The 24,098-nt window shown below is 39.2% G+C and overlaps 1 protein-coding gene across 18 annotated transcripts in view; it reads right to left on the reverse strand.

Annotated features, from left to right (window-relative positions):
- The window catches only part of CLASP1 (cytoplasmic linker associated protein 1), a 173,396-nt gene that overhangs the window by 59,663 nt on the left and 89,635 nt on the right, over positions 1-24,098 (reverse strand). For 9 of the 18 annotated variants that reach the window (XM_032692562.1, XM_032692550.1, XM_032692561.1 and 6 more), the window contains exons 17-23: positions 22,213-22,380; positions 21,374-21,423; positions 20,007-20,177; positions 11,124-11,231; positions 9,548-9,574; positions 7,723-7,890; positions 2,491-2,598 (exon numbers count right to left, since the gene is read on the reverse strand). In XM_032692562.1, the coding sequence (XP_032548453.1) occupies positions 2,491-2,598; positions 7,723-7,890; positions 9,548-9,574; positions 11,124-11,231; positions 20,007-20,177; positions 21,374-21,423; positions 22,213-22,380 (800 nt within the window). The remainder of the gene's footprint in view (positions 1-2,490; positions 2,599-7,722; positions 7,891-9,547; positions 9,575-11,123; positions 11,232-20,006; positions 20,178-21,373; positions 21,424-22,212; positions 22,381-24,098) is intronic. The other 9 variants (XM_032692564.1, XM_032692554.1, XM_032692556.1 and 6 more) reach the window with 3 other exon arrangements.

The following is a 24,098-nucleotide window of genomic DNA, read 5'->3' on the forward strand; positions in this document are numbered from 1 at the left end:
ACTGTCAAGAAACTGAAAAAATAAACCAAAATCACCCTCTAACACAAAAAGGCTTTGTCAATTATGCATATACGTGTGCAGAAGAAAACCCTAAGTCTTCTTTCTAAAGCAAGGAATTCATAAACACAAATACTAATATTACGAAGTAGAAATCAGCAAAATGGGAAAAATAAAATTTGTAGGTTTTTTAACTGTGAAAGCTTCACTAAAAGCTATACAGAATATGCAATGTGGTCTTTGACTATGGAGAACACATATATTTATTCAAGAGAACAATCCCACTGACATCATAAGAAAACTCACGAAAGATTTGCAGGGTCAGTGCAGGATTATGGACTGAACCTCACAATTAAGGTTCTTAGTTTGCAATTGCTTTCTCCCAAGTCATTCACTGTGCCCCTGTGGATGCCATTGCAAGATTAGGGCTCATGGAGAAACAAGAATAACAAAAACAAACAAAAAAATAAACCCCACATCTCTGCAAACAGGTTGAGCATAGACTGACTCTTAACTGGTATTTACTAACATAGGAAGCAAGACTGTTGATGCACAGACACACAAACCTGCACAACAGCCCAAAAACAAGGGCAATTCGCAAGGTCAGGATGTCAGGCTTGACACTGACCATAATACCTCTTAAATGCAAAAATCCTGTCTATACATATAGCTACTTAAAGTATAATTCATGAATATACAAGTTAATTTTTATAAGCAAAACCAGACCATGCACAGTAGAATTATATTATCTTTGCATTATTGCAAGATTAACTGGGTTCTAAAAATACTGTAATAGAACCATATTGTTTTGGCTTAAACTGACATATATAAATTTCTCTGACTTGAATTACCCACAACACAATTAACAAGTTCATGAACATGTTCAAGTTCAAAGCATTTCAATGAAAATAAGGAAAAGGCAATAGGATAACAACTACACTGGGTTACTGTTGTTACATCGATATTTCCTCCCCATGTAACCTTTATGATCTAATAACAATATATTTCTAGAAATGCATTAATCTTCAGGTAATTAAAAACCGTGAGTTAAAATGAGATGACCCTCTTCCCACAATAAATGTAACAAACAGTGTAACACACATCTGTAACTAAAATTTTATAGTCAGTGTAGGAGTCAGACTCAGAACTGGTGAAGGCATACAAAGTTCACACCAATCCTGACTCTGGTACACTGCATTTATTTTTCAGAACAAGGGCTCAAGACAATATTTCAACTACTATATTTTCAATAAAATAAAAAACCACAGCACAGTGACACAGAATGCTAATGAGTTACCCTGAAATCCAGCCTGCTTATACATTTTGGCTGGAGGAAAAAAAGCTCATCCAAAATTGAAGCTAGGCAAGTTAACTATAAAATTGAGCTACAGTTGTGTATCAACTGTCTTTTTATAGCTCTAGTATCAAGTCAAGTTCATTCAATCAAAAAAAGTTCATCCATTTATCTTAAAGAGCTATGAACCAAGTTACGAATGCAAAATTGAATTCCTCCCATTTTTCATCAAAAATTGAGATATTAGAGATAAAGCAAATAGATTATTTTAAAACTCAGTATAATGAAGTCTTTGAACCCAAAAGCCTCTCCAAAATTAACTTGTGCTGTGTTCCACTTACACACTGTATCATATTCTTCATTTTGTCACTATGTGCAAAATAGATCCTGTAACACCATTCTTCCTTAAATTACTATATAAACAAAGAGGGCCTGGAGATCAACCATATTTCATGTCTGAGATGACAGGTCTCTGATACAAGTAATGTTTTTGGTTGAATATATGACATGGTATTTGATCAGAAACATTAACTATCTTGCTGTAGTCAGCGTTTGTGCAGAAAAACTTCTGCATGTGGCAACTGTTATGAGATTCTCTATTTGTACTGTACACTTAAGCTGCACTTCAATGATGCTCCTTTAAAACCTCAGTCTTTCCACAATTTTAAGTTGCTTGATAAAGTTTCCTACTAAAAAGGCATGTGCAACTAAACTAATGATTAACAATGTTCTGTAAAACCTCTACAAAAAGAGAGCTGCTATCTCCATTTGAGGATTTAATATAGAAATTATATACTGTAACTGTATCTAGCTGTAAGAAAGTCAGATTGTGAATAATTAGAGTCACTCAAGAACAGACTAAGATGCTACCAACTATTTCACTGTGACCTAGAAGATCCAGGTTTGCCCTCCCATAGATTTTCATCAGTGTTGTAAAGCGAAGCACAGCAGCCCCGTACGAGCTGATTTTATGAAACTAAACTATTTTCCTGCTAACAGTGAAACACTTAAAACCAGAATTGAAGCATGCAGAAGAAAACAGAGGGGAAAAAAACAGGGTTGGAAAGGGGGAGTGTGAGGAATCCAGAGGACAGGAAAGAGCTCATTCCACCTAGCAGTGTCTTGAAAGGGCAACCACAACAAGGGAAAAAGGCAAAAGAATATTGACCCTTAAAGCTCCAATGCCTACATGTACTCACCAAGTGGAGGAAAGCCCCGAGCAGGGCTTGTATCTCGACTGCTCTCACGGCTGGTATCACGACTGCACCCCTGACTCATGCTGGGTCGGGGGATACGACTGCTCCGTGCTAGCATGCAGCATGGAGAGTTTCAGAGAAGGTGAACAAGTTTAATGAGGACAGAAAGCTCAAAGTCAAGTCACATTTCTGTTAGTTACGGTAATTATTATATTAGTAATTACAATCTGCAGCAGCCTGCTCAGGCTCTTTACAAACCAACTACCTTACATGCTGAGCGGTGTTTGTGATGTGAAATTTGAGCAGAGTTAATGTCTGGCTGACAGTCTGTTTTTGTCTTAAGCAATCCAAGTTTTGTTATTCAAGTAGAGCAGCAATCTTCAATCATTTAGGGGAGCTCTACTGTTGCAAAACAGATGAGGCTGAAAGAAACCCTTCTGGAATATTTCTTCCTTAATTATAAGATAAACACCCTTCTGGAACAAAAAGTAGATGAAAATTTTTTTAAGTAATCATAATACCTATATGCTATTTCTACATAGATTTGCCTTTCATAAGGATAATTTTGCCATGAACAAATATCCTAAGGAAAAAAAAGGTGTACTGTACAGACTTGCAGAGATATCTTTCTCTAATGAAAGGTACTGGGAAAAAGCATTTAGAACCTGAATACCTGAAAGACAGGTTAAAAAGTGATTTGATTTTGAAGAGAGCAGCAGAGTTTCAGATATTTAACAGAAGCTAACTTCTGCTCCTCAAGCATTTCTAAAAGCTTATATTTATAGTTTTACATGCACATAGATCAAGATGTATGCGCACTGACGGGGAGCTTTAAACTATACTCTTTACTTTGACAAAACTCTATATGTTTGCAGATGTTTGAAATCCTACATGTTTGAAAGATGTTTGCAGAAAGGTATTTAGTAAGCTTTATACCTGATAAAGAACACAATATTTTCTTAGGGAAAAGAACAGCAGGTTAATTGTCAGGAGTTTACCCTGAAGAATTTAATGACGAGAGATTTCCTCTGCTGTTTTGAAAAGGCAGTAGCATATTTTAAGTGTTCAAGAAAAGCCATTAAAGAATTTTCTCACGCACAAAGTAAATCCTAATCTGCCAGCTTTCATGACAACACAGCAGAGGTGCATATGCATAATATGAACATGCTAATTATTTGACAGTATCCCTGTTTTTATTTTAAAAAATGCCATTTGCATGCTTCAGAATATATATATATATTCTTATAAATGTTGGGTTTTACAGAGAACTTATATGCCTAGACTCAAGCTAACGAAGTTCGTCTACAGTGTTTCTGTGGTCTCATATACACTGGGTGTGTTAGTATCCTTCAAGCAAAACAGTACAGAACAAAATAGAAACCTTCATATTTGGGTTTTTTAATTCAAATAGAAACTTCCGCCAGATTTTTGGTTTGTCAAATCCCTTCCAGTTTTGCAAAACCCAGTTCATATCTCTCAGCTGAATTAATGGTTCTGATGGTTGACCTTTGATGTCAGACAATACAAGATGAGCTATTAACCAAGATGATTAGATCACCATAATGTCTAATGGTTCTGAGTGAGCTAAATGGTCTTAAATAAGACAGACTAAATTATAAGAACTGGATGAAACTAGGGTCCATGAGTACAATAATCTCACCTCAGATGTACAAGGAAAAAAGCTGACGGGTAAACTACACGTAAAAGTAACACACTAAAGTCTTGCACACAAATACTTGCTTGAAATTGCAGACTCTATAGAAGCAAACTTCTCATTCTTGGGTCTCATGCTTAGATGTAAATAATGGCAGCCTTCACATCAGGTTTGCACAAGCAGTCATTTCTCTTAAGCAGAGAAGATCTGCCAGCCTTTTCTATAATACAACCTACTAAAAACTGTAAAGGCTCTTAAGAGAGGGAGAGATGTGAATGATTAAAAAAATTAATGGATGCACACAATACATTCTCCTTCCATAACAGCTAACAGCAGCAGCATGAAGTATGAAGAAAATGCGCTCTAACTGCATGAGAACAGACTAGTAGGACAATGCTACACAAGAAGCACAATACTGACTGCACAAACAGAGCACCCTAAACCAAACACTGGTTACTTCATGAGTAGTGGTCAAACAAAAGGGTTGCATGTTACTGGATACAAACACAGAAGAGAGGAAAAAAAGAATGGATCGAAAAGAACTGAAAGATGAGTCTGTTGTGGACTCCCAGACACCTGCCTCACATTTTTAATACCGTGCTGTGTAGAGAAGATTGTGTATCAGCTGCTCAGAGTATTTCCTTTAGACACTGCCAGCAGTGTTGTAATTTAGAGAAGTCTCTCATACTGTGACAGCCTGTCTCTGTACTGCAGGCAGCAGAGACGACAGACACAAGTCTCAAGTTGAGAATTCTCAACCCCCAAAAGTTGGATAGAAATCAAGTAAATGAGTAGCAAAATGGATTAAAAGGAGTAATCAGAATGAAAGCAGACAGTGTGCCCACAGTCAGCTCTGCTGTGAGAGAGCCTAGGACAGGACAAGGATGCGTTGTTTTTAATAATATTCAAACTTTCTAATGTGTATTGTACATCTAAGTTTTACCAACTTCATCTGGAAAGTCACAGCACTTAGACATGGCTCACATCATTACTGAAACACACCAGTGGAACACAACAAGTGTAAATATCACCAGCAGAACATGATACTGCCCCTGTTTACCAATCTACCACTTGGAAGAAACTTGTATTTCATCAGGGTGTGAATTTTAATGATTCTTAAATGGAGACTGAAAATCAGCAGAGGCTTTCTTTAAATCAATACCAGCATTTTAAAGAGTCTGAAATGTTGCCAAAACAGCCAAAGGAAAGCTCTGCAGTGGGATACACCCTGTAGAAGCAAGTCAAGAACTGCCTTCAGCTTTCCAATAAACACTCATAGCATAACCAGAGAGAGTGTTGTTGCAGGAAACTGATAGCCAGCTGTGCCTGCTCCACTTTTTGGAGAATGATAAACTCGAATCTCTCACTCCTTTCAGATCCAGCTGTGCCACATGATCTGCTGAGCATCCAACAGAATTAACTTCAGGCAGATAACTTTCAATCCATGGGAAATGGACATCGCCTTTTTGAGGAGACTATCACCTTCAAGGGACCCAAAGAAAAACTCAAGATTAAGTGGACTATACTTCTCCTTCCCCAACTATCACCACTAGTAAAACTCACTGAGGAGATAGCAAAGGTAAGCTTAAAACTGAAGTCATAAGCAGGGCTATACAGGTGACCATGCAGGACCTCAGCACACAAATGTGCCTCTTTGAAAACAACTTCAAGGTTTCCAGCACACAGAAGGAACATTATTCATAGACACCTGTGGTCATCATGGAAATCTAAGCTAGCATCAAGTTACTGATGCTAACAGGCATCCACATGGAGAGGCTCTATTAGCTTGCTACTGTCCCAGGAGGGCCTGAAAAACTCCAGTGGATGGTTCCTGTATTGAAAACCAAGGTGAGTGGGAGTCTATTTAATGAAATGAACAAACAAAATAAAATATTAAGGAAATAGAGAGACTGAAGCAACATAATAAGAAAGCATAAAATACTGTTAGCTACTATACTATAAAGTAATAAATACAATGGAATAATGCTATATAGCTGACAGCGCAGAAGCTATCCAAACCAATATCACCATTTTCAAGATTCAATAAAAATACAGAATTTCTGCAACTGAGCAGTAAAAGCAACACAAGTGTCAGACACGCCTGTTCCCCTAACAGCCCAAAAAGAACAGGCTGTGGCCATCAACCCAGGGAGGGCAGGTGTAAGCCACATATTTGATACATGTCAGAGCTCTCTCCCACTCTCAAAGAACAAGCACTGACTGTCTTCTCAGGGAGTACACCAGAGAAATGAGATACAAATTACTCTTTCAAAAGAATTCAAGGCTCCGTAATGTACCTGAAAGCAGGCAACCCAAGAATGAGGATTTTTACACAAGGCAATTTCCCTTCAGATGCTCAAGACTGTTTCAAATCAAAGCACATAACGTGATGATCAGCTTAAGCATGGGTGATGATACTATCCATCATTCTCTGCTTCCTCCTAAAAAACAACGCTCTCCTACAGAGTGATAGCAGAACAATTATCTCCAGTATTTGGGAGGCACTTTACATTTTAAAAGCAGCGAACAGAAAAGCACAATGAATTCATACAGAGGCAATAAAATAGATCAGACAGAAGAACACTGAATTTGGAAAAGCAATCACAATGAACATGAAGTATTTTTTATGAATCATAATGGCATATGCACTGAGGTGCTTTAAAATTATTTCAGTATACTGGAAGAATGAATAAGATACTTCTCTATTAACAATCTACTCTAAATAAAAAGGTAGCCTAAATGTAAAATACATTTGCTAAGACAACAGTTATAAATTTAACTGCCAACAGTAAGGCTATAATTTCAATCAATTTCAACTTACTAGAAAAGTCTTCGGAGATAAAAAATAATTTAGCATCAGTATCATTTAAAGTGTTCTTATTTTACATTAGTTTCAAACTTATAAAACAATTTCTATTAAAAAATGAAAATGTTCAGACAGCACATTGAATACCTTTTCACCTCAGTTCGGATACACAAAAGTTTTATATATGATGTTTACTCACCTGACCTAAAAAAAAAGAATCTGCTGATAAAATTTGAAAATTGAAACTATTACAGAATATTTACATGACAGTCACTGAGACAAGAATATTGAAAGCAGAACAATTAAAGCAGAAGTCTAAAACATCGTCTAAGAATGTGGCTCCAAGATATTAAGGATGAGAGAAGCAAACCATTTAAGCTGCAAAATTTCTAAGATAATCCAAGAAGGTGCTTTTTGCCTTTGATTCCAACTGACTGTAAAGATTGCTCAACTCATTTTAGGACTGAGACGTTGATACCAAATGAGATCTTTCTGCTGTGATGGTTATTCACGACAACTGTTTTTGCCGTCTGATCTAATAACATCACTCATGTTGAATTTCAAACAGAAGATACATCATGACATCTTTGGGCTTACTTTGAAAGTATAGCTCAACCTGGAAAATCAAAATTACTCTCCAATAAACCATAATCACATTAGCTTGTCAGCTGAAAAATTCAGAAGAATAACAGTAACATAAACAGTTTACTAGTCAACAGGAAAGCCCCTCCTTCAAGCATGCTGGCCAGCATGTCACTGCAGTGACTGTTCTTACCTAGTCCTATTCTGTTGGGACTCGTCTCTCGACTGCATCCCTGGCTCCGAGGAATCTTGCTGCGCTTCTCTGAAGATGATGGCACTGGCTGGACTCTGGATGTTCCGCCGCTCAGGCCACCATAGGAGCTTCCTAAGAGCTTACCCGGAGAACTAGACCGGCTACCAGCTAGAAGAGAACCAGAAATAAGGGCAAAACAATTAAACCCCCCCAAGATTTTAAGCACACTGATGGCAAAACTGGAACACAATCAGCTCTATATAAAAATTTGATCCAAATCACTCAACAAACTAATGGGAGTGTTCCCTATGGGCTTGCAAGGAAGACCGAAAAAAGTCCATGGACAATAAACATGGACATCAGCAACCCTGTCTCTATGAACTGTGCTTCCCACTGGGGATCAAGCCCAGACATTGCTGCATTTGAACACCCCAGCTGGCTTTATGAGAGCTTGTGGAGGTGCTGGGACAGCCCTGCTGCAGCAATACGGAATTCACAGGTTGCTTCTACTCCTCACAAAGCAACACCAACGAGCCTGTGTGGAGAGCTGTGCTGCAGCTGTGCCGGCTTCTGGCACAGGTCACCTGCTGCAAAGGAGCTCAGGTATCTTCATTCTACACTGTGGTGGTGGCATTACTTTCCTACAATAATTCAGTGAAGGAAAATAAAAAAAAAACCACCAAAATCCAACCAACATAAAAACCCCACCACATCGGAAGAGATCAGCACAATAAGGGTAAACCATGTGAGTCTGTCACATTTGTAGAGACGATGGCTTACTTAGGTCTGGTTGGTTAAATCTAAGCTATTAATTTTTCAGATGAAGAAAATTTTTAGCAAGTCAAATAGTTGGCCTGTTTTATTTTTTCTTCTCTGTTTGAATAGTCCATAGCAAGTTTACATTTCTTCTAAGCCTTGTTGTCTGCAAGAGAGTCTACTAACCAAGATTAATTTACATATTTACATTCCAGCTGCAGTAGATATCTCTACCTGAAACACTTTTGCTGTCTAATTCAGTGAGATGATTGATAATTTCTTTTTTCCCCCTCTGGGTCTTCATTTGCTAAGTTGTTTGAAAATTAAGTAATGCTAGCTTAAAGGTAATCATAAAGAAGTAATAGTCTAAGAGTAATAGATTCAAGACTTTTTTTTTTTTTTTTTTTTTTGCTTCTTCAGGTATATAGAGTCCCTGAAAATCTGCCATTACCATTCCTGACATTCAATTTATTTGCTAAAACAGCCAGGAAAAGGATACTTTCATTTCCAGATACTATTAGTACTAGCAAGAGTTAAAGACTGTTCTCCTGCCTTAATTTAAGAAGATATGCAATTCTATTAGTCTCATGGACAGTGCCATAACACATGCATTATACACTTGTCCCCTCCAATTTCTCAATCAAAGCCATTCTGAATCAATTAAATATACTCCAATACTGTGTGTGGTGCTGGATTCTCCCCACCCCCAAAGTGACAGATGCCAGTCTTACACAGAGCACCACAACCTAAAACCAAGACTCTTCTCAGTTACACTGCTGCGATCTCACTGATGTCAGCAGGGTTGCACTGAAGTAACTGGAAAAAGAATTTAGCACCTGGGGTTTAAGCTGCAGCAGTGAGAGAGTTTCAATGTGCAGAACGTATGCTTAGCATGTTTGATTACTGGGAGAAAGCAAAGTCACCTGCCATACACATTTTGACTTACGACTTTAAGAAAATGCTTTTTAAGTCTCACGGTTAGGAGAGAATGAGGGACACTAAAAGCTTAGCAGTTAAAAAATGTGAAGGAAATAACATGAGAAAGCAAGAAAGGGAAAACATTTCTTACCACCAGCAGGATTAGCTGATCTCGATCCTTGATTTATGAGGGCAGACCAAGGGACAGGCAAAAAGTGGATTAAAAGACAGCAAGACAATACTGCGTTCAGCATGCGGTTTATGCTATACACAATACAGACAGATTTATTTACAAACATGTCACTCCTAAAGCCTCTGCAGAATGCAGTGAGTTAATGTGCAGATGCAACTACATTCCCCAAGGTTGATCAGCTACTTAGTAAAACGTCAACCAAGACACTGAGACTCAAGTTCTGCTCTAAATTACACCCCAGCCCAGTCTGCAAAATTGCAGCATGGTTACCCACTGTGTGGGCATTGGAGAATTCGGTCCTGTGACTGTTATATTTGAATTCATAAATTATTTCAAGCAACTTGGCTTAAGGATAAAGAACACATCTGATTGGGCTAGGCTGGAAATGGGATTCAGTAAACTAGACCAAGGCAGCAGGTTCACATATGACCATCCTAAATTTTCATAAGGCATTCTATAAAAAAAAAGTAAGTCCATAATATCTGAAACCTTCGGATATTTAACTATTCTTTAAATACTTCTGAGACTTGTCTCATGTGGTCTGACCATTTTTCACCAAACTAAGTTTAGCAAAAAAAGGGTAATTTCTGGCTTTAGATCAGTTTTAGGTTCAAAACTTAAGCAATCAATTTATATCAGCATACCTAAGCCCAAATATATCTTCAAGACCCCAATGTAAAGATTTTCATTTGGCCCTATCCTCAACATACTACTACTTTCTTCAGCTCTCCCAGCTTAACACAAGGCTACAAACTGCTTCTTCACCCCTCCAGCATGACAGAGCAAAGCAATGAGAAAATGAACAGAGAAGGGCTTTTAAATAAGGGTACAAAGCAAGACAAGTCCTCAGAACAGACAGATCCTTCCACAAACCCCATCTCCTCTTACCCACAAGGCTGAAGGTCCTCAAAACAGGGACTAGTTTTCTCCCTACCCCCAATTCCTTTTAAAGTTTGAGTGACAAAATTCTCCTTAGATGCACATGGCAAACATGCAGCAGCACCATATGTGTGGCTCCTAGGGGAAAGCCATGTCTTGCCAGGAAGCCAGAGAGCACAGATGTGTCATGTGAATCAAAGCAGAACCCTTTTCCCCCTATCTACACAAAATAGGTAATGTCCTATTTTAAACTGATGCCAAATCCCATTAATTTTAGACAGCTCACGTGTCACACATACAGAAATCGAGTCACATAAGCAGGAGAAGCTTGGCAGAGCAAGACCCCAGGACAGCAGTCAGCTACAGCCACAGAGGGTGTCTTACCAGGACTCAGTGCCAGTTATTTAGTTCTACAGATGACAGCGACATGAGATTCTGCTGCACAACCAGTAAATAATGGTAGCAACTTAGCACTCGGATTTGGGGCCCTCTCTGTCAGCAGGAGTACACACTGCCTACATGGGGATTCATTTTATTACATGTCCAAACACTCTTATCAGAAGTGAGCCCAATTCTCAGCTGACGCTACTGCAGTTCAAGAGAAACGTATTAATAACTATTTGTTCTGCTCCCCCAGGAATAAAACAATTCTTACGCTGGGACTGGGAAACCACTTTAGCCCGGCTGCGGCCTCGAGTATCAGCAGGCGTCGAGGTGACACTTGTGGCACTGCCAGAGCTCTGTCTCCTTGTACGGATCCGACCTGGAGGAATGCAAAGACAATCACACTGTTAATAAAAGGCAGCAGCAGTGTCTAACACACTCTACACACAATTACCCAGCGTATACAAAAGAATTTTATAGGAAGAGGCAACACCTTTTATTGGGCTGGCTGAGACGCAGGGGAGGGAATGGAAACAACCACAGTCCATGAGTCCAAAAACTTCTTTGCTCTTGGTAATGCTATCAGCCAGTTTAATTAAAAAATATTACCTCTCTATAGCCTTTGTTTCTGTTCTATAGTAGCTTCTTTATAAAGGATCAACAACAAAAAATGTCAACCTCCTCAATGCAGCTTCCTATATCAAATTATTACTTTCTGAGAAGGTGATCACACTTTCAGAGACAGGTGTGACAGATGCCCTCCCAAATTCCATCACTGGGATTTCCAGCTAGCTGTTTGGTGCTTTATATCCTGCTCCCCCTGCACAGGATGGCATGCACTCCTGCGACACTCTGTCAATGCAGTCTGACCATGCTTTTATTTCAGGCTCATTGAATTCTCCCTGTTTACAGATCCCTCATATTTATCCAGAGATCAGTGTAACTTGACTTGTAATGGAGAGTCCCATTTAACACAATCAATGTTGTGGAAAAATGATTCTGTGTGCCTTCTCTTTATTTAAGCAGAGAAAGGGTATAAAGTGTTCTTGGTCCTTTTTCGGTCCTTTCCTCATGAAAAAGTCACAGACATTTGAGCTAGGAAAGTTTACAGGGTCATCAGTTCACCCCCTTCCTGGGGCAGGGTCGTTTCCTACAGAACATTCTTTCCAGTGCTAAGCTTCAATTATCTGTCTCTAGTTAATGGGAAAGAAATGATAATTAAGAGTAACACAAAGAAAGCCTCCATCAGTACTTTTCAACACGTCCGTTCCCAGCCAAATCTGAAGTTGTTTCTCAGGACTCATGCCAGTGCTATCCTGCATTCAGAGGATGATTTCAAGTTTCAGGCACAATAATAAAAGAGAAAAAACCCATATCAGGTAAGGGAAGAGTCTAGACAACTGCACCCACTGGTTACAGATATTCATCTCCTGCCCTCTGTCTCTACCATAAGCATACAGAGAAATATGAATAGGGAGACACACATTTCCCACCCAAAAAAACCCAACTTCACATAAGGTACACATGCAGGACAAGACAATGGCAAGCAGCCCAGGCTGAACAATTGGCAGTTACGTTCTTCTGTGAGCTCTCGATATTCATAACATGGTCTGCAAGTTTCTGCTAGACACAAAGAGACAAGGAGATGCTTAACTTTGAGAAGAAAGGCTAAACTTGTCTGCAAGAGAAAAAGCCTACAAGACAGTTCTACTTCAAAACTCTTCACCAGCACCTAGTTTTAAAACAGCTCAGTAGGCAAAATACAGGCATGTACATTCAAACAACTGCTTATAAATGAGACACAGAAGAAATCATTAGCATAAAACTCAGAAAACACAAACAAAACTTTTTAATCACCGGCTTAACTAAACAAGCTCTGAGCACATCCACGTGGGTCCAGCAGTCACCAAACTGGCTGCTGAGGTCTTACCACCAGCAAGGCTGCAGTTTTCCTCTACTCTAGGACAGTCTTGCCTCTTACAAACAGTCAGACCGATACACAATCAGAGGCACCCCTAGAGTTTTCTGCTGGCTCACTCCCATCCTGTGCAAGTTTGGCACAGCATAGCTACACATAGATAAGCAGAGCCACCCTGTGACTCATTAACAAGGCATGGACCCCGAACCCCACCATAGGCTTTGAGGAAGAATTGCTTAGGGAAGGAGGCAGACAGATGTCACACTCTTGTCAGAAGCCTAAAGACTTCCCCTCATTTCTCACATCAGGAGGGCATCGTAGTAAGACAAGAAGTTAAACCTGACCAGTCTTAGGAACCAGTAATGGAATTCACTTACATCCTTCCAGAACGCCAACAGGAGGCCTTGGCATTACAGGAAGTCCTGGGGGGTAACTCAAGCTGAAATTCACTTTTACACACAGCAGCAGACATTACTGAAAGGCATGTTTAGTGATATGTATGGGCCAAGAAAGGGTGAGAAGATACTGATGTCTCCTCTTATGCACAGATCACTTAAGATCTTCAAAATTTTCTGGATTTTTCTGCATCTACAAAAAATTTTTTTTTTTTGGTGACTAAGAAGGAGAAAACTGGGACAATATCTACTCCACCTTAAGAAATACAAAGCCAAAAAAAATCTATAAAGAGAAACCAAGATTAGCTTCTGATAACAATTCTAGAGGCTTTAAAAAAGAAAACTGAACTGAAGGGTCATACTTAATTAACATGTGATTATCAGCAGGATTAGAAACAGAGAACTCAAGTCCTCTTCTGAAACCCTTGAGAGTTAGTGGACAGATTCCTACCAACTTCAGCAGTTTCTGAATGAATAAATGCCCAGGAACAAAATTCTGCTTCCTTTTGGAATGATAGATTTGCACACTGATTTTGGCCTAATGGGTGTCAGAGAGAACAATGTGGGACAAGGAGTTGCTCTCCCACAGGAGGAACAGAGTGTTAACACTGATACTGGTTTTCTCATCCTTTCAGACACTGCACTGGACTTGCATTGTGCAAATAGATTTTCAAATATATTATACCAAGTACAGCATACATATACTGTAGTTGCAATATGTAGATACAAATGTGTCTGCTACATTTCTCTAAGAATTTCATGTGCAAACAAGAGTCTGCATTTACACCCAAGAGTTATTTGCACATAGAACTATGTGTGTGGGTTTATCTCTATCATTCTAACCCAGACAGAAAAACTAATTTCAAGCAGGACTGGAAAAAACATACCAAGTAAGTTATTTAGACTTTGCTATTGTTGTTAAACTCAAGAAAACACCTCCCCTCCCAAAACTTCTTTGCTTTCAAGTGGGTTTGTCTCCATATCTAGCTCAAACTGCAGATGTAGCAATCCATATTTCATAATCATTATTTTTCTGCTGCTTTTAAAAGCATTACTGTATCCTGACAACAGCAGCACAGCAAAGGAACAGATAAAGACTGCCCCAACTAGTTTCCAAAAATCATTAAAGTATTTCCATAAAAGAGCCCTTGATCTAAATTTGATACGTGACACATTGGTTGGTACAGAAAGGATTTTGAAAGACTCCATGCAAACGTTTTGTGTTAAGAAACCATTTGTGGATTTTTTAGGAGGTTTTGGTTTTATTTCTTAAAGTTACTGTCATTTTTACAACAATGGTTCAGAATCAACCCTGAAATGTCTAACATATGTCAAAACCCAGGAAGGTTGTCTTATGTTTTTTTTTTAAAAGGAACAAGCGAAGTAAGATTCTATGATAACATTTGTGCTTTACAAGAGGCTTCATCTGACAGCATTGCTCTGAGCTCTTCTGAGTGGATACTGCACCATCCCCATTCCTCAAAACAGACATGGGCTTTGTGACCCTCAGCCTGTGCATTACACTGAAGAAAATGGCTTTCAAATAGTCTAGAAATGGTATGTTATAGCTCCGCAACTCAGTTTAATCAATTCCGCGTGTGAATAGCGATACCTACAACCACACAAGTTACATATGGAAGCACTGGGATGATAATGGTCTCTCCACGAATCAGGTTAAAGCATTTAGGATATCCAGAACTGGGTTTTTGCCCCACTTGCAGAAAAACATTACTGAAAGAACCTCTGGTACCCCTTATACGTATCGCTGCTAAATGTCACATGGACATCTGAGACACAGATCAATTAAAAACATGCTTTACATATAAATCTGTAAACAACTTTCTACAACTACCATTGGAATGGTTACCATGAATATTCAGCACTTGTCCAACATTATATTAGTGTAAGACCTGACTCTGCACCACAATTTTCCCCAAGAAGGAACTGATTCTTACTGGAAAGCATCAGATTACGCCATCTCTAGGTTTTGCACAAGAACTCCCTCCAAAGCAGAGGACTCAGTAAACAACAGTTACTCCACTTTGCCCTACGCAAATAAGCATGGGCAAATCAACTCACCGCTTGCAAAGGGATGGACCAAGAGAAGTAAGAAACCTGCTACCTGAGCAGTACCACGGTCAGTAACCACTTCGAAAGAAGCCTTGCTCTTGAGGACAAGGGAGAGTTTTAAGGCAGAGAAGAAATCAGGAATGGTGATTTCTTTAAACTTGTGTTACTCCCAAAGCCTTTGATAATGCACTCAAGGTGTCCAACTGAGCCTAAGTTATCTGAAAATTATAATGAAGCACATTTTATTGCCTTTGTGGTGAATAAAAAACTATTGAAAATTGTGCCACTGACTGTGGAAACTGATGATTTTGTTTTTAACTTGCCAGTTTCAGGTCAAACCAGCATTTATGTTTCTCCCTTTTGGGAAAGGCTTGACTTTATGCTCACTTTGAAAAAAGGCAGCCAGATAACAGAAATGCTCCGCACCATTATTCTGTACTGAAAGTCAGCATTGTGCACCTTTTTAAAATATTCCTTGAAAATCCACTTCACGATAAAACACGCAGAAACTTTCCTAAGGTTTCCTTTTAATCGGGTATAACAAACATGGCACAAGCGCTACCTCCCCAGCGCTAGCTGTGAAGTACCGATCAATATAAAGACTTTATCTCTTTTGAGGTTTCTGTGCACAAAGCCCTTAATGAAGTTCAGAGAATCATGATTGCTTTGACTGCCCAGACCCCATACATGAAGGGTCTGGGCAATCAAGGCATAACTGTGCACTGCATGAACACCTGCACAGATTTCACTGGTATACAGACTCACAATACCTTTCCATAAGGAAGCACGTTTCAGCAACATTTGCAAATTGGGATGCCACTACTTAAAACCAAAGGACTGACACTCAACCCAACTTGTATTCTTGCCACTGGCACAGCCTACTCTATCTTGCTCCTGGTTTGAGCTGCCTGGCTCCTAACCAAACCACTGAGGAGAACCGAGGGCAAAGCAGATTGGAACTGCCAAGTCCACACAATGCTGGCTCTGGCTGAGGGGAAGGTGCAGAACTTTTACACTGTAGCTACAGAAAGTCATGATGGGAACCAGACTGCAGATTCAATGTCAAGCTGAACCACACAAAAAACCATGGGGATTTTCTCTTAAAGCCTTACTGGTGACCTGCAAAAAACCCCAAACAAACCACAGAAGCATGGGTGTAGGTAGCACTTCTGCTTTATATTCTGTTTCCTCCTGTATGTCCAGGGCAAGGGGATGTTTTTCTCTTCCCCCAGCCTCTTAATTTTTACATTTATGTCAAGAATATAAAATTTTGCCTTCCTTGTAATTCTTGAAAAACTCTGCAATATTAGAGAGTTGGCAGAAGACCTTTCTCAGCCTTCATCATTCAGTGTAGGACACACTAAATCCTGAATAAAGGTTGTTTTCCCCTGAGCCATCTCAAAGGAAAACAAAGATGAAGAGTTTCAAACAGTGATTTACTCCTTCAAGTACTCTGGCTATTAGTATACTGTGTTGTTATAATTCTCCCTGATCCTCACTGTCCAAAAAAAAGAGAATCCTATAGCAAAAAGATACGAGATTCAGTATTTAACACTAAGGGGATGGCAAACTCCCATTTTTGAAAGTTCATCTTGTCTTAAGCAACTTGCTGATTTCTATTACAGATTTTTACCAAATCCAATCTGCTTCTAATGTAATTGAATTGAAAACAATAACCAAATAAAAACCCCACCCTTTTGCTTTATGGCAATAAAGCATTCAATAAGCTAAAAATAAAGGTATTCCACAGGACAGCTGTTGTAACTTGCTTACACAAATATTATTACAGCTAAAGAGAGGACTGAGAACTGCATAGGGTATTTCATAAATTAACATTAAACCTTAAACATTTCAAAGCTAGGCCAGAAATAGAAAGGTTTGAGAACTGGGATGAAAGGAAGAAGATAAAAGGATCAACAATTAACAAAACCAAAAAGCTCAGTATTATAACAACTCAGGATTTTCATCCAATTCACGACTGATTTAGAAATAGAGGTGTTTAGGTCAACCTCTTATTGCTTATCACTGACAGATCAAAGCACAAACACTTGCCCGAGATGCAGAGCCAGTTCACCTCTCAACAAGTACCATATTCAGAAATGGTACAGACCTTCCCCTCTAAATAATAAATCAATGCATCAATAGTAGTCAGGAAAATAATGTGTCACAACAGTACAGTGGCACTTCTAAGACCACCACATCCAAATACAAGCAGCTATCGAGGATACGAGCACAGTCTCACAAGACAGTAATAGATCCCTCGAAAAGAGACTTGCATTGGAAGAAAAGGGGTTTGTTGGGGGATGTAGTTTCTTCATTCTATGTAGAAAACATTCTTGTTTTCAACTCTTGTCTACCTCAGAAAAAGTGATTTCCCAGTGATCTTTTTTTGCTTGAGAAAAAAGAAATAAAGAACAAGTTCTGACAATGAGCCAGAGGAACAGACTGGGATCCTTCCCAAACTAGCAGGCTCAGTGTTCTAGTAAAAAAAGCGCCTTTCCTCCAACTGTCTTCAGTGTAAGCCATCTCAGTTAACAACAAAAAGAGAGCTCAGGTTTAAAGAGGTTGACTAAATATTCCTTCCCTGGAGATCATTGTTTACTGTCCTCATTTTTCTGCCATGTGATTATCTCATTCAATTCTCTCACTGCCCAGTCTCTTCCCGAAAGCATTTGGCAGTTGTGACCTGAGCTTTGGATGGAAAAACACAGCAAACCTTTACACATCAAGGAGCAAGAAATCACAAGCCTTGTGTTGGGGGTTTTTTGTTGGGTTTTGGTTTTGTTTTGGTGGGTTTTTTTCAGTTTGGGTACAGGTCACCTTCAACCAAAAGCAGCGCTTTAAATACAGAAACCCACATACAACTCTGTGACCAGAAGTCAAGTCATAAAAGCAGATTAGTGCTTATTAGCAGGGAGGAGCTCAAAGAGAAAGTGAAGAATACCCCATGGCATCAAAATGAGCAGGACAACCATGCAACACTTCATGCAGGTCACCAGTGAACATGGATGAGAACCAGATAACACTTTGAGAACAGAGACCAGGCAGGGCAGTACGACTGTGGACACACCTCGGTTACATAGAGAGACTGCTTACCCTCGGGTTTACTGGTAGTACCATCTTTAAGCAAATTAAAGAAAAATAAGGAGAGGGTTAATAGGGAAAAATCAGTAACATCAACAGAAGCGGGCACTATATATTAGCTCCATAAATATGCAAAAAAAATTAATACAATTAAAGAAATGAAAAAAGTTTGACTGTGCAGCAAATCAAACCTGGATATATCTGAAGAAAACACTTGCAGGTTTTCCCTCCTGCAATAACCAACCTTTGCCAAACTCGATTTTCATTGCTTGCCTCACCATTTCTCTCATGGGAACGTGAAGATGATAAACATCCCTACAAATTCAAAAGGAAGCAGGGTCCTTCAGGAGCAGCCATGTTTGCATCACTTAGAGTGAATTTGCTGCTTTTCTCCTACAGCCTAGTTTAAGAAAAAGACTAACTGTATTCAGTCTCTCAGTTTCAAGGATCAAGTTAGCTTTAAGTAGGCACTTCCCCCCTCTTCCAGTCTTCCTCATGGCATGACTGTTTGAAGGCAGTTTAGCCACTGAAGCCAGTGCACAGCACGACTCAAAAATGTGCAAGCCCAAAAGCACAGGAACAACTTCACATTCTGTATTATGTTTCCACTGCGATGTATCTACATCTTGAACCAAGTATGAACAATTTAAATCAGAACAAGAATTCAACTTCTGAATTGAATACAACCAACACGTCTAAGCCAAGGTAAAACATTTCAGATATGAAAGAGACTGGTCTCAAAAAGAAATCTATAGAAACTATCCCTACATAATTCACCAAGTATATTTTATCAGATTAAAGACCAAACGCCCTAGGAGAAGAAACTTCTCAACTGACTCAGGAAGATAATCTATAGTTTAAATCAAGACCACAGATTCCTGACTTTTCTCCCTTCTATAAAAGTAAGTTGATGACAAGTCTGGGATTACATTAGTATGAAATCAGCAGAATCAGAAACTAGCTCAGATGATCAGCTCTGCTCACAACAGAGTTGAAGCTCAGCAAATATGATGTCAATCACTGCCTTGCATTTCCTCCTCCGTTGACTTCTCCAATGGTATCTCCAGGAGAGAAAGATCCAATGCAAAGTGTGTTCTAAGAAACCTTGAGGTACCTGAAGGTGATATACAATGCTCTGAGAGAATAATGTGACACATGGCTATAATCCAAAGAGTTAGTATAAAGAACAGACACTTATATCCTGTCCGGCGGAACGGCAAGGCCGACTTCCTCTTGCTTCTGTATCCCTCTCTTTTGTGAATCAGAAAGCGATCAAACTCACCTAAGATGTACTACTCAAAGCATAAAACAATCAATGGAAAACCAGTTTCAGGAAAGGAGGGAAGGAGAAGAAGGAAAAGAGACAGGGGGACATGTCAAAAGGAATTGAGCAGTAAGTATTCTCCTCAGCAACGTCCCAGAACCAAAATAAGTTCTGCTTTTCCCCAGAAAGAAGAGATGTAGACTATTATACAATTCAAAACCTATGAAGTTGCTTCAAGTCAGTTCTGTTGTCATTTTTTTTTCCTTAATCCCAAAGGGCAAGAGATCACACACTGATCCTGGAGAGCTGGGAACTATCTTAAAGGTACGTTCTTCTAGTTAGAGTTTAATATTCCAGCAAAACTGTGAGGCACTTTCTTCTACTAAAGAAAGCTAACTGCCAGAGTAGAACATGTAGATTTACCTAGTGATGCGTATGACCCTGGGGGCAAGGCTGCAGCAGAACTGAAGGGGGTGGATGCTCCAGAAGACGTCACTTTTGACTTGGCACTAGCTGCTGCATTCACATCGACGTCACTGCGGGATCGCTGCAGAGATCCTGGTGTTGACACAGATTTTGTACTTACTGTAGATGCTGCAGATGGGAGTGGGAGATCCAGAATAAAGAAGATTAATTTTTTGAGCTGTGTGCTTCAAAGAGCCTGACAAGCAGTTTAAAGTACTATTTTTAATGCTCCCTGCTGGTACTGAAATACCTCAACTAAGAATGCTTTATCAGGGCAGTGAGGGTTTCCCCACGCTGCAAGCAAAGATATTTCATCAGTGCTGACCTGATGCTACCTCTAAGAACTTTATCAGACACAAGCCTAAATGGTAAGATCAAAAAGGTTGTCAGGCCAGTAAAAAGAAATTTCTAACAGAATCTAGATGGGAAAGTTCAACCACAATACCCATCACTGGCTTGTGAGTTGCTGGCCGAAACAGACCTTCAGGTCCTTCAGTTCAGGTTCTAATAACTTCCTTCACAACACCTCATCTTCTCAAGAGGATCGTTGTTTCCATCACTTGTTGATGCTCACCCACTTAAGCATGAAGCTTGACTACTCAGCTGCAAGCAAACATGCATTTGTGTGCACAGTCAAGTAGGTTACACAACAATACCTCCTTGAATCAAAGGTCTCAGTAGAGTGTAGTGTATAGACAAACCAGCTAGAACCTGATCTTGGTCAGGTGTAGAAGGCAGCTAATCTTTTACCAATAAAGTCTTGACTATTATATTTTATATTAAAATGTATTATTTAGATTATTGTGTGCATTTACTTAGGACAGAAAAGCTGTACCTAAATATTCCATCTGACAGTAAAAACAGATAAGCAACGAGATGGAATTTAACAGTGTAGGACTTGTGTGCAGACACCTCCAGTAAGCGCTGAAACCACAGAGAATAAAGGACAGAAAATTGTTAAACTGAAGGCACCACTAGACTATGTAGCTGTATATCTTAGCATCAGTAGCAGTTTATTTGAGTTATTACACAGCTAAACATACCTTGGCTACAATTTTCAAGGCTTTTTAGGCTTCCCTTCAGGTGTAAGCAATTACAGATTTACTAACATCCTTTAAAAGCATCATTTTATCAGCAGCTGATGCACAAAATATGGTGTAAAACCCAAAACTATTTAAAATTTTTACATGCTAAGCTGCCATTTTAGGGAGCATTAAACAGTGATCAAAATTTTTCTTTGCTTATCACAATGTCAGATATTCTCATTCTAATCCATCACACTTCATCAGCAACATCCAAGCACATTTTACAGCTCCTGTTCTCACCTCTAGATGTAGTACTTCCAGTAGGACTTCTTTTGGCAGACAGTGGACGGCTGGAAGTTAATATAAATATTTATTAAAACAAAAGTACTATTTCTTAGTCATCAGAAGCAATGTTCCTCTGTTCCCTCAGTACACAACTAAGTTAATAAGAAGTTATGTATATACAGAAAGAGATTAAAAAAGCTTGTTCAAGAATAAATACAGCACCATCATGACATTGGTTATAAAAGCATTAAGAAATAAATTCATATTCATATTGTTTATGTAAGAAGAGATTTTTAAGAACACTTTTTGTAGCTTTAAAAAGTTAAACCAATACATTTTTTATATCATAGTACACATAAATCACAGACATTTGGAGTCTAAGTTAACTGTATCTCTAAGACTAGCTAAAATACATTCAACAGAAGAGTTAAATATTGACTTTGCAGTTACAACTCCAATTTAGTTTAGTCATTTCTTGTCTCTTGTATGGATAGAAGCAGACTTATACCTCTAGGATTAATGCAAAATGCAGAACCTAAATCCAGGCACTATTTTAAGCACACCTGAAAGGAATGACTAACAGTACCTGCTGAGCACAAACAGCTTCCTAGAAAATTATTTATGGAGTCAAGATAACGATTATATTTTTAAAGCCAGTAAGCAGTTTTGCTGGCTTTTTATTTTCATGTAATGTTAGCTAAAAAAAATTATAAAATATATTTTGGAGTAACCAAGCGTTGAGTCCAAATGATGACCAGACGAGACAAAGCTATGAGATGGCTCCCTCCAATTCAGTGGAGCTCTCTGTCTGCAGTTGTTTAAATCAAGAGGCAGTGAATGACACAAAGACCTACTTGAGACTCTCCTGGGAGCTGGAGGAGGAGCGATCTGACTGTGGCAAGGACACGATGCTGTCAGAGTTCTTCAAATGTGACTGCAGGGCCTTCTGGTAGGAAGACTCCAAGGTGTGGTACAAATGCTCTGCCTCTCGGCTGAAGTGACTGTGGAAACCCCAGTAACACCTGGAAACAAAGCACGATACTGTGGGCAAGCATTTGACATGTTTTAGGGGGCAGTGGAGCAAAGGTACAGTCAGAGTCCTTTTCACTATAGCTATCAGTGGGCTCATTAGCCCAGGCATTTCAACCATCTACTGCCCTGTGACACATTTAAGACATTTCCCCTTTTTCAACCCATTGTATCACTCAAGCAGCCACACGGAAGACAAATCAAATGAAAGAACCACCTGGTGCATTCATCCTAAAAACACAAGTAGCCAACAAATCTTTATTATGGAAGGAACCCTCATCCCTCCAGCTCTCTACTGTACACAGGAGATTGCAGACCCACTACACTGATATTAGTTTGGGACTGGGTGTTCAAGAGCTACTTCAAGAACAGACCAAAGGCAGAACACACATGCATGGGCCTCATTCAGGAAAGCACCAGGTGTTTTATTCCTTAATTTTAACAGTCCTCCTAGAATGCTGCAGAGACATATCTCTGTACTGAGTTGAGGTTGTTGACAGTGTTTTTGGGAAGTAATAACAAGGAAGAGAAAAGAGGTGCTCCCATGGACTTCAAATTAGTGCCATGCTAAAAATAAAAGAGCTTTTTAAGATAAGGGGAGAATTCCTCTATAGTCCAAGTCTCCTGGCTGATAGCCAAACACCATTCACTCTCAGTACAAAGGAGATGAAGACTCTCAGTACTTTTCAGGGGGCAACTAATGGGCAGTTTAAGAGTACAATCATTAGCTCAAATGAATCAAGAATTGTTTGTGTGTGACAGCCAGTCCTCAGAGAAGCCACATACATTCTCACATCACTAGAAGAAAACAAATTTCTGTCTTACAATCAGCCACACTGCTATTTAATAAACATGGGAAGAGAGAATTAAGCATGCTCTCTGAAGTCTCATGCCATTCTCCTTGCTGTCTATTCAGATTAACTAGTCACCTGTTGTGAAGTCTCAGTGACTACTGTAATTTTCAGTGATGGACACACTGCCTTTTCAAAAGGATTTAAGCAGTCCTAGTGTGAAACACCTCTGCTTATAACAGAGCATTTAGATTGATGAAATTTATTGTTCATTGATTTCATGTTTTACAGCAGCCTCTTTCTGAAGAAAAATGTTCCTGTAGTGTTCTGTTCAGAAGAGCATGATCCTGGTATATCAGCATACTACCATAAGCATGACCTCACTAATGCGAATGCATAAGACCTTCAACAGAAGAAAATTAATTGCAAATATTAAAATTTCCTATAGATAAACACAAAGATATTGTTTCAGTGTCATAAAATATCACCTTAATTTAGGGTACCATTTAGCAGTACATAAACACAAGGACTTTTATCTCAACAGTAGCAAATAACAATAGAATAAACTATTTCAACTGGATGAGACCTACGTGGAACATCTCATTCAGTTGCCTGACCAATTCAGAGCTGATCAAAAGTTAAAGCCTGCTGTTAAGGGCACTGTCCAAATGCCCCTTAAACTCTGACAGGCTCAGGGCATTGACCACCTCTCTAGGAAGCCTGTTTCAATGTCTGACCACCCTCTTGGTAGAGAAATGTTTCATAATCTCCAGTCAGAACCTCCCCTGGCAGAGTTCTAAAGCATTTCCACACGTCCTATCATACTGTGCTTGATGTATCCCAAGTTGGGGTTTGCCTTCCTGGTTGACTTCTAATCAGCTGCTGTCTGCCAGCAGCCCCAGATCCCTTTCTGCAGGACT

The sequence above is a fragment of the Chiroxiphia lanceolata genome, chromosome 7 (assembly GCF_009829145.1).
Source record: "Chiroxiphia lanceolata isolate bChiLan1 chromosome 7, bChiLan1.pri, whole genome shotgun sequence".
Taxonomy (NCBI): domain Eukaryota; kingdom Metazoa; phylum Chordata; class Aves; order Passeriformes; family Pipridae; genus Chiroxiphia; species Chiroxiphia lanceolata.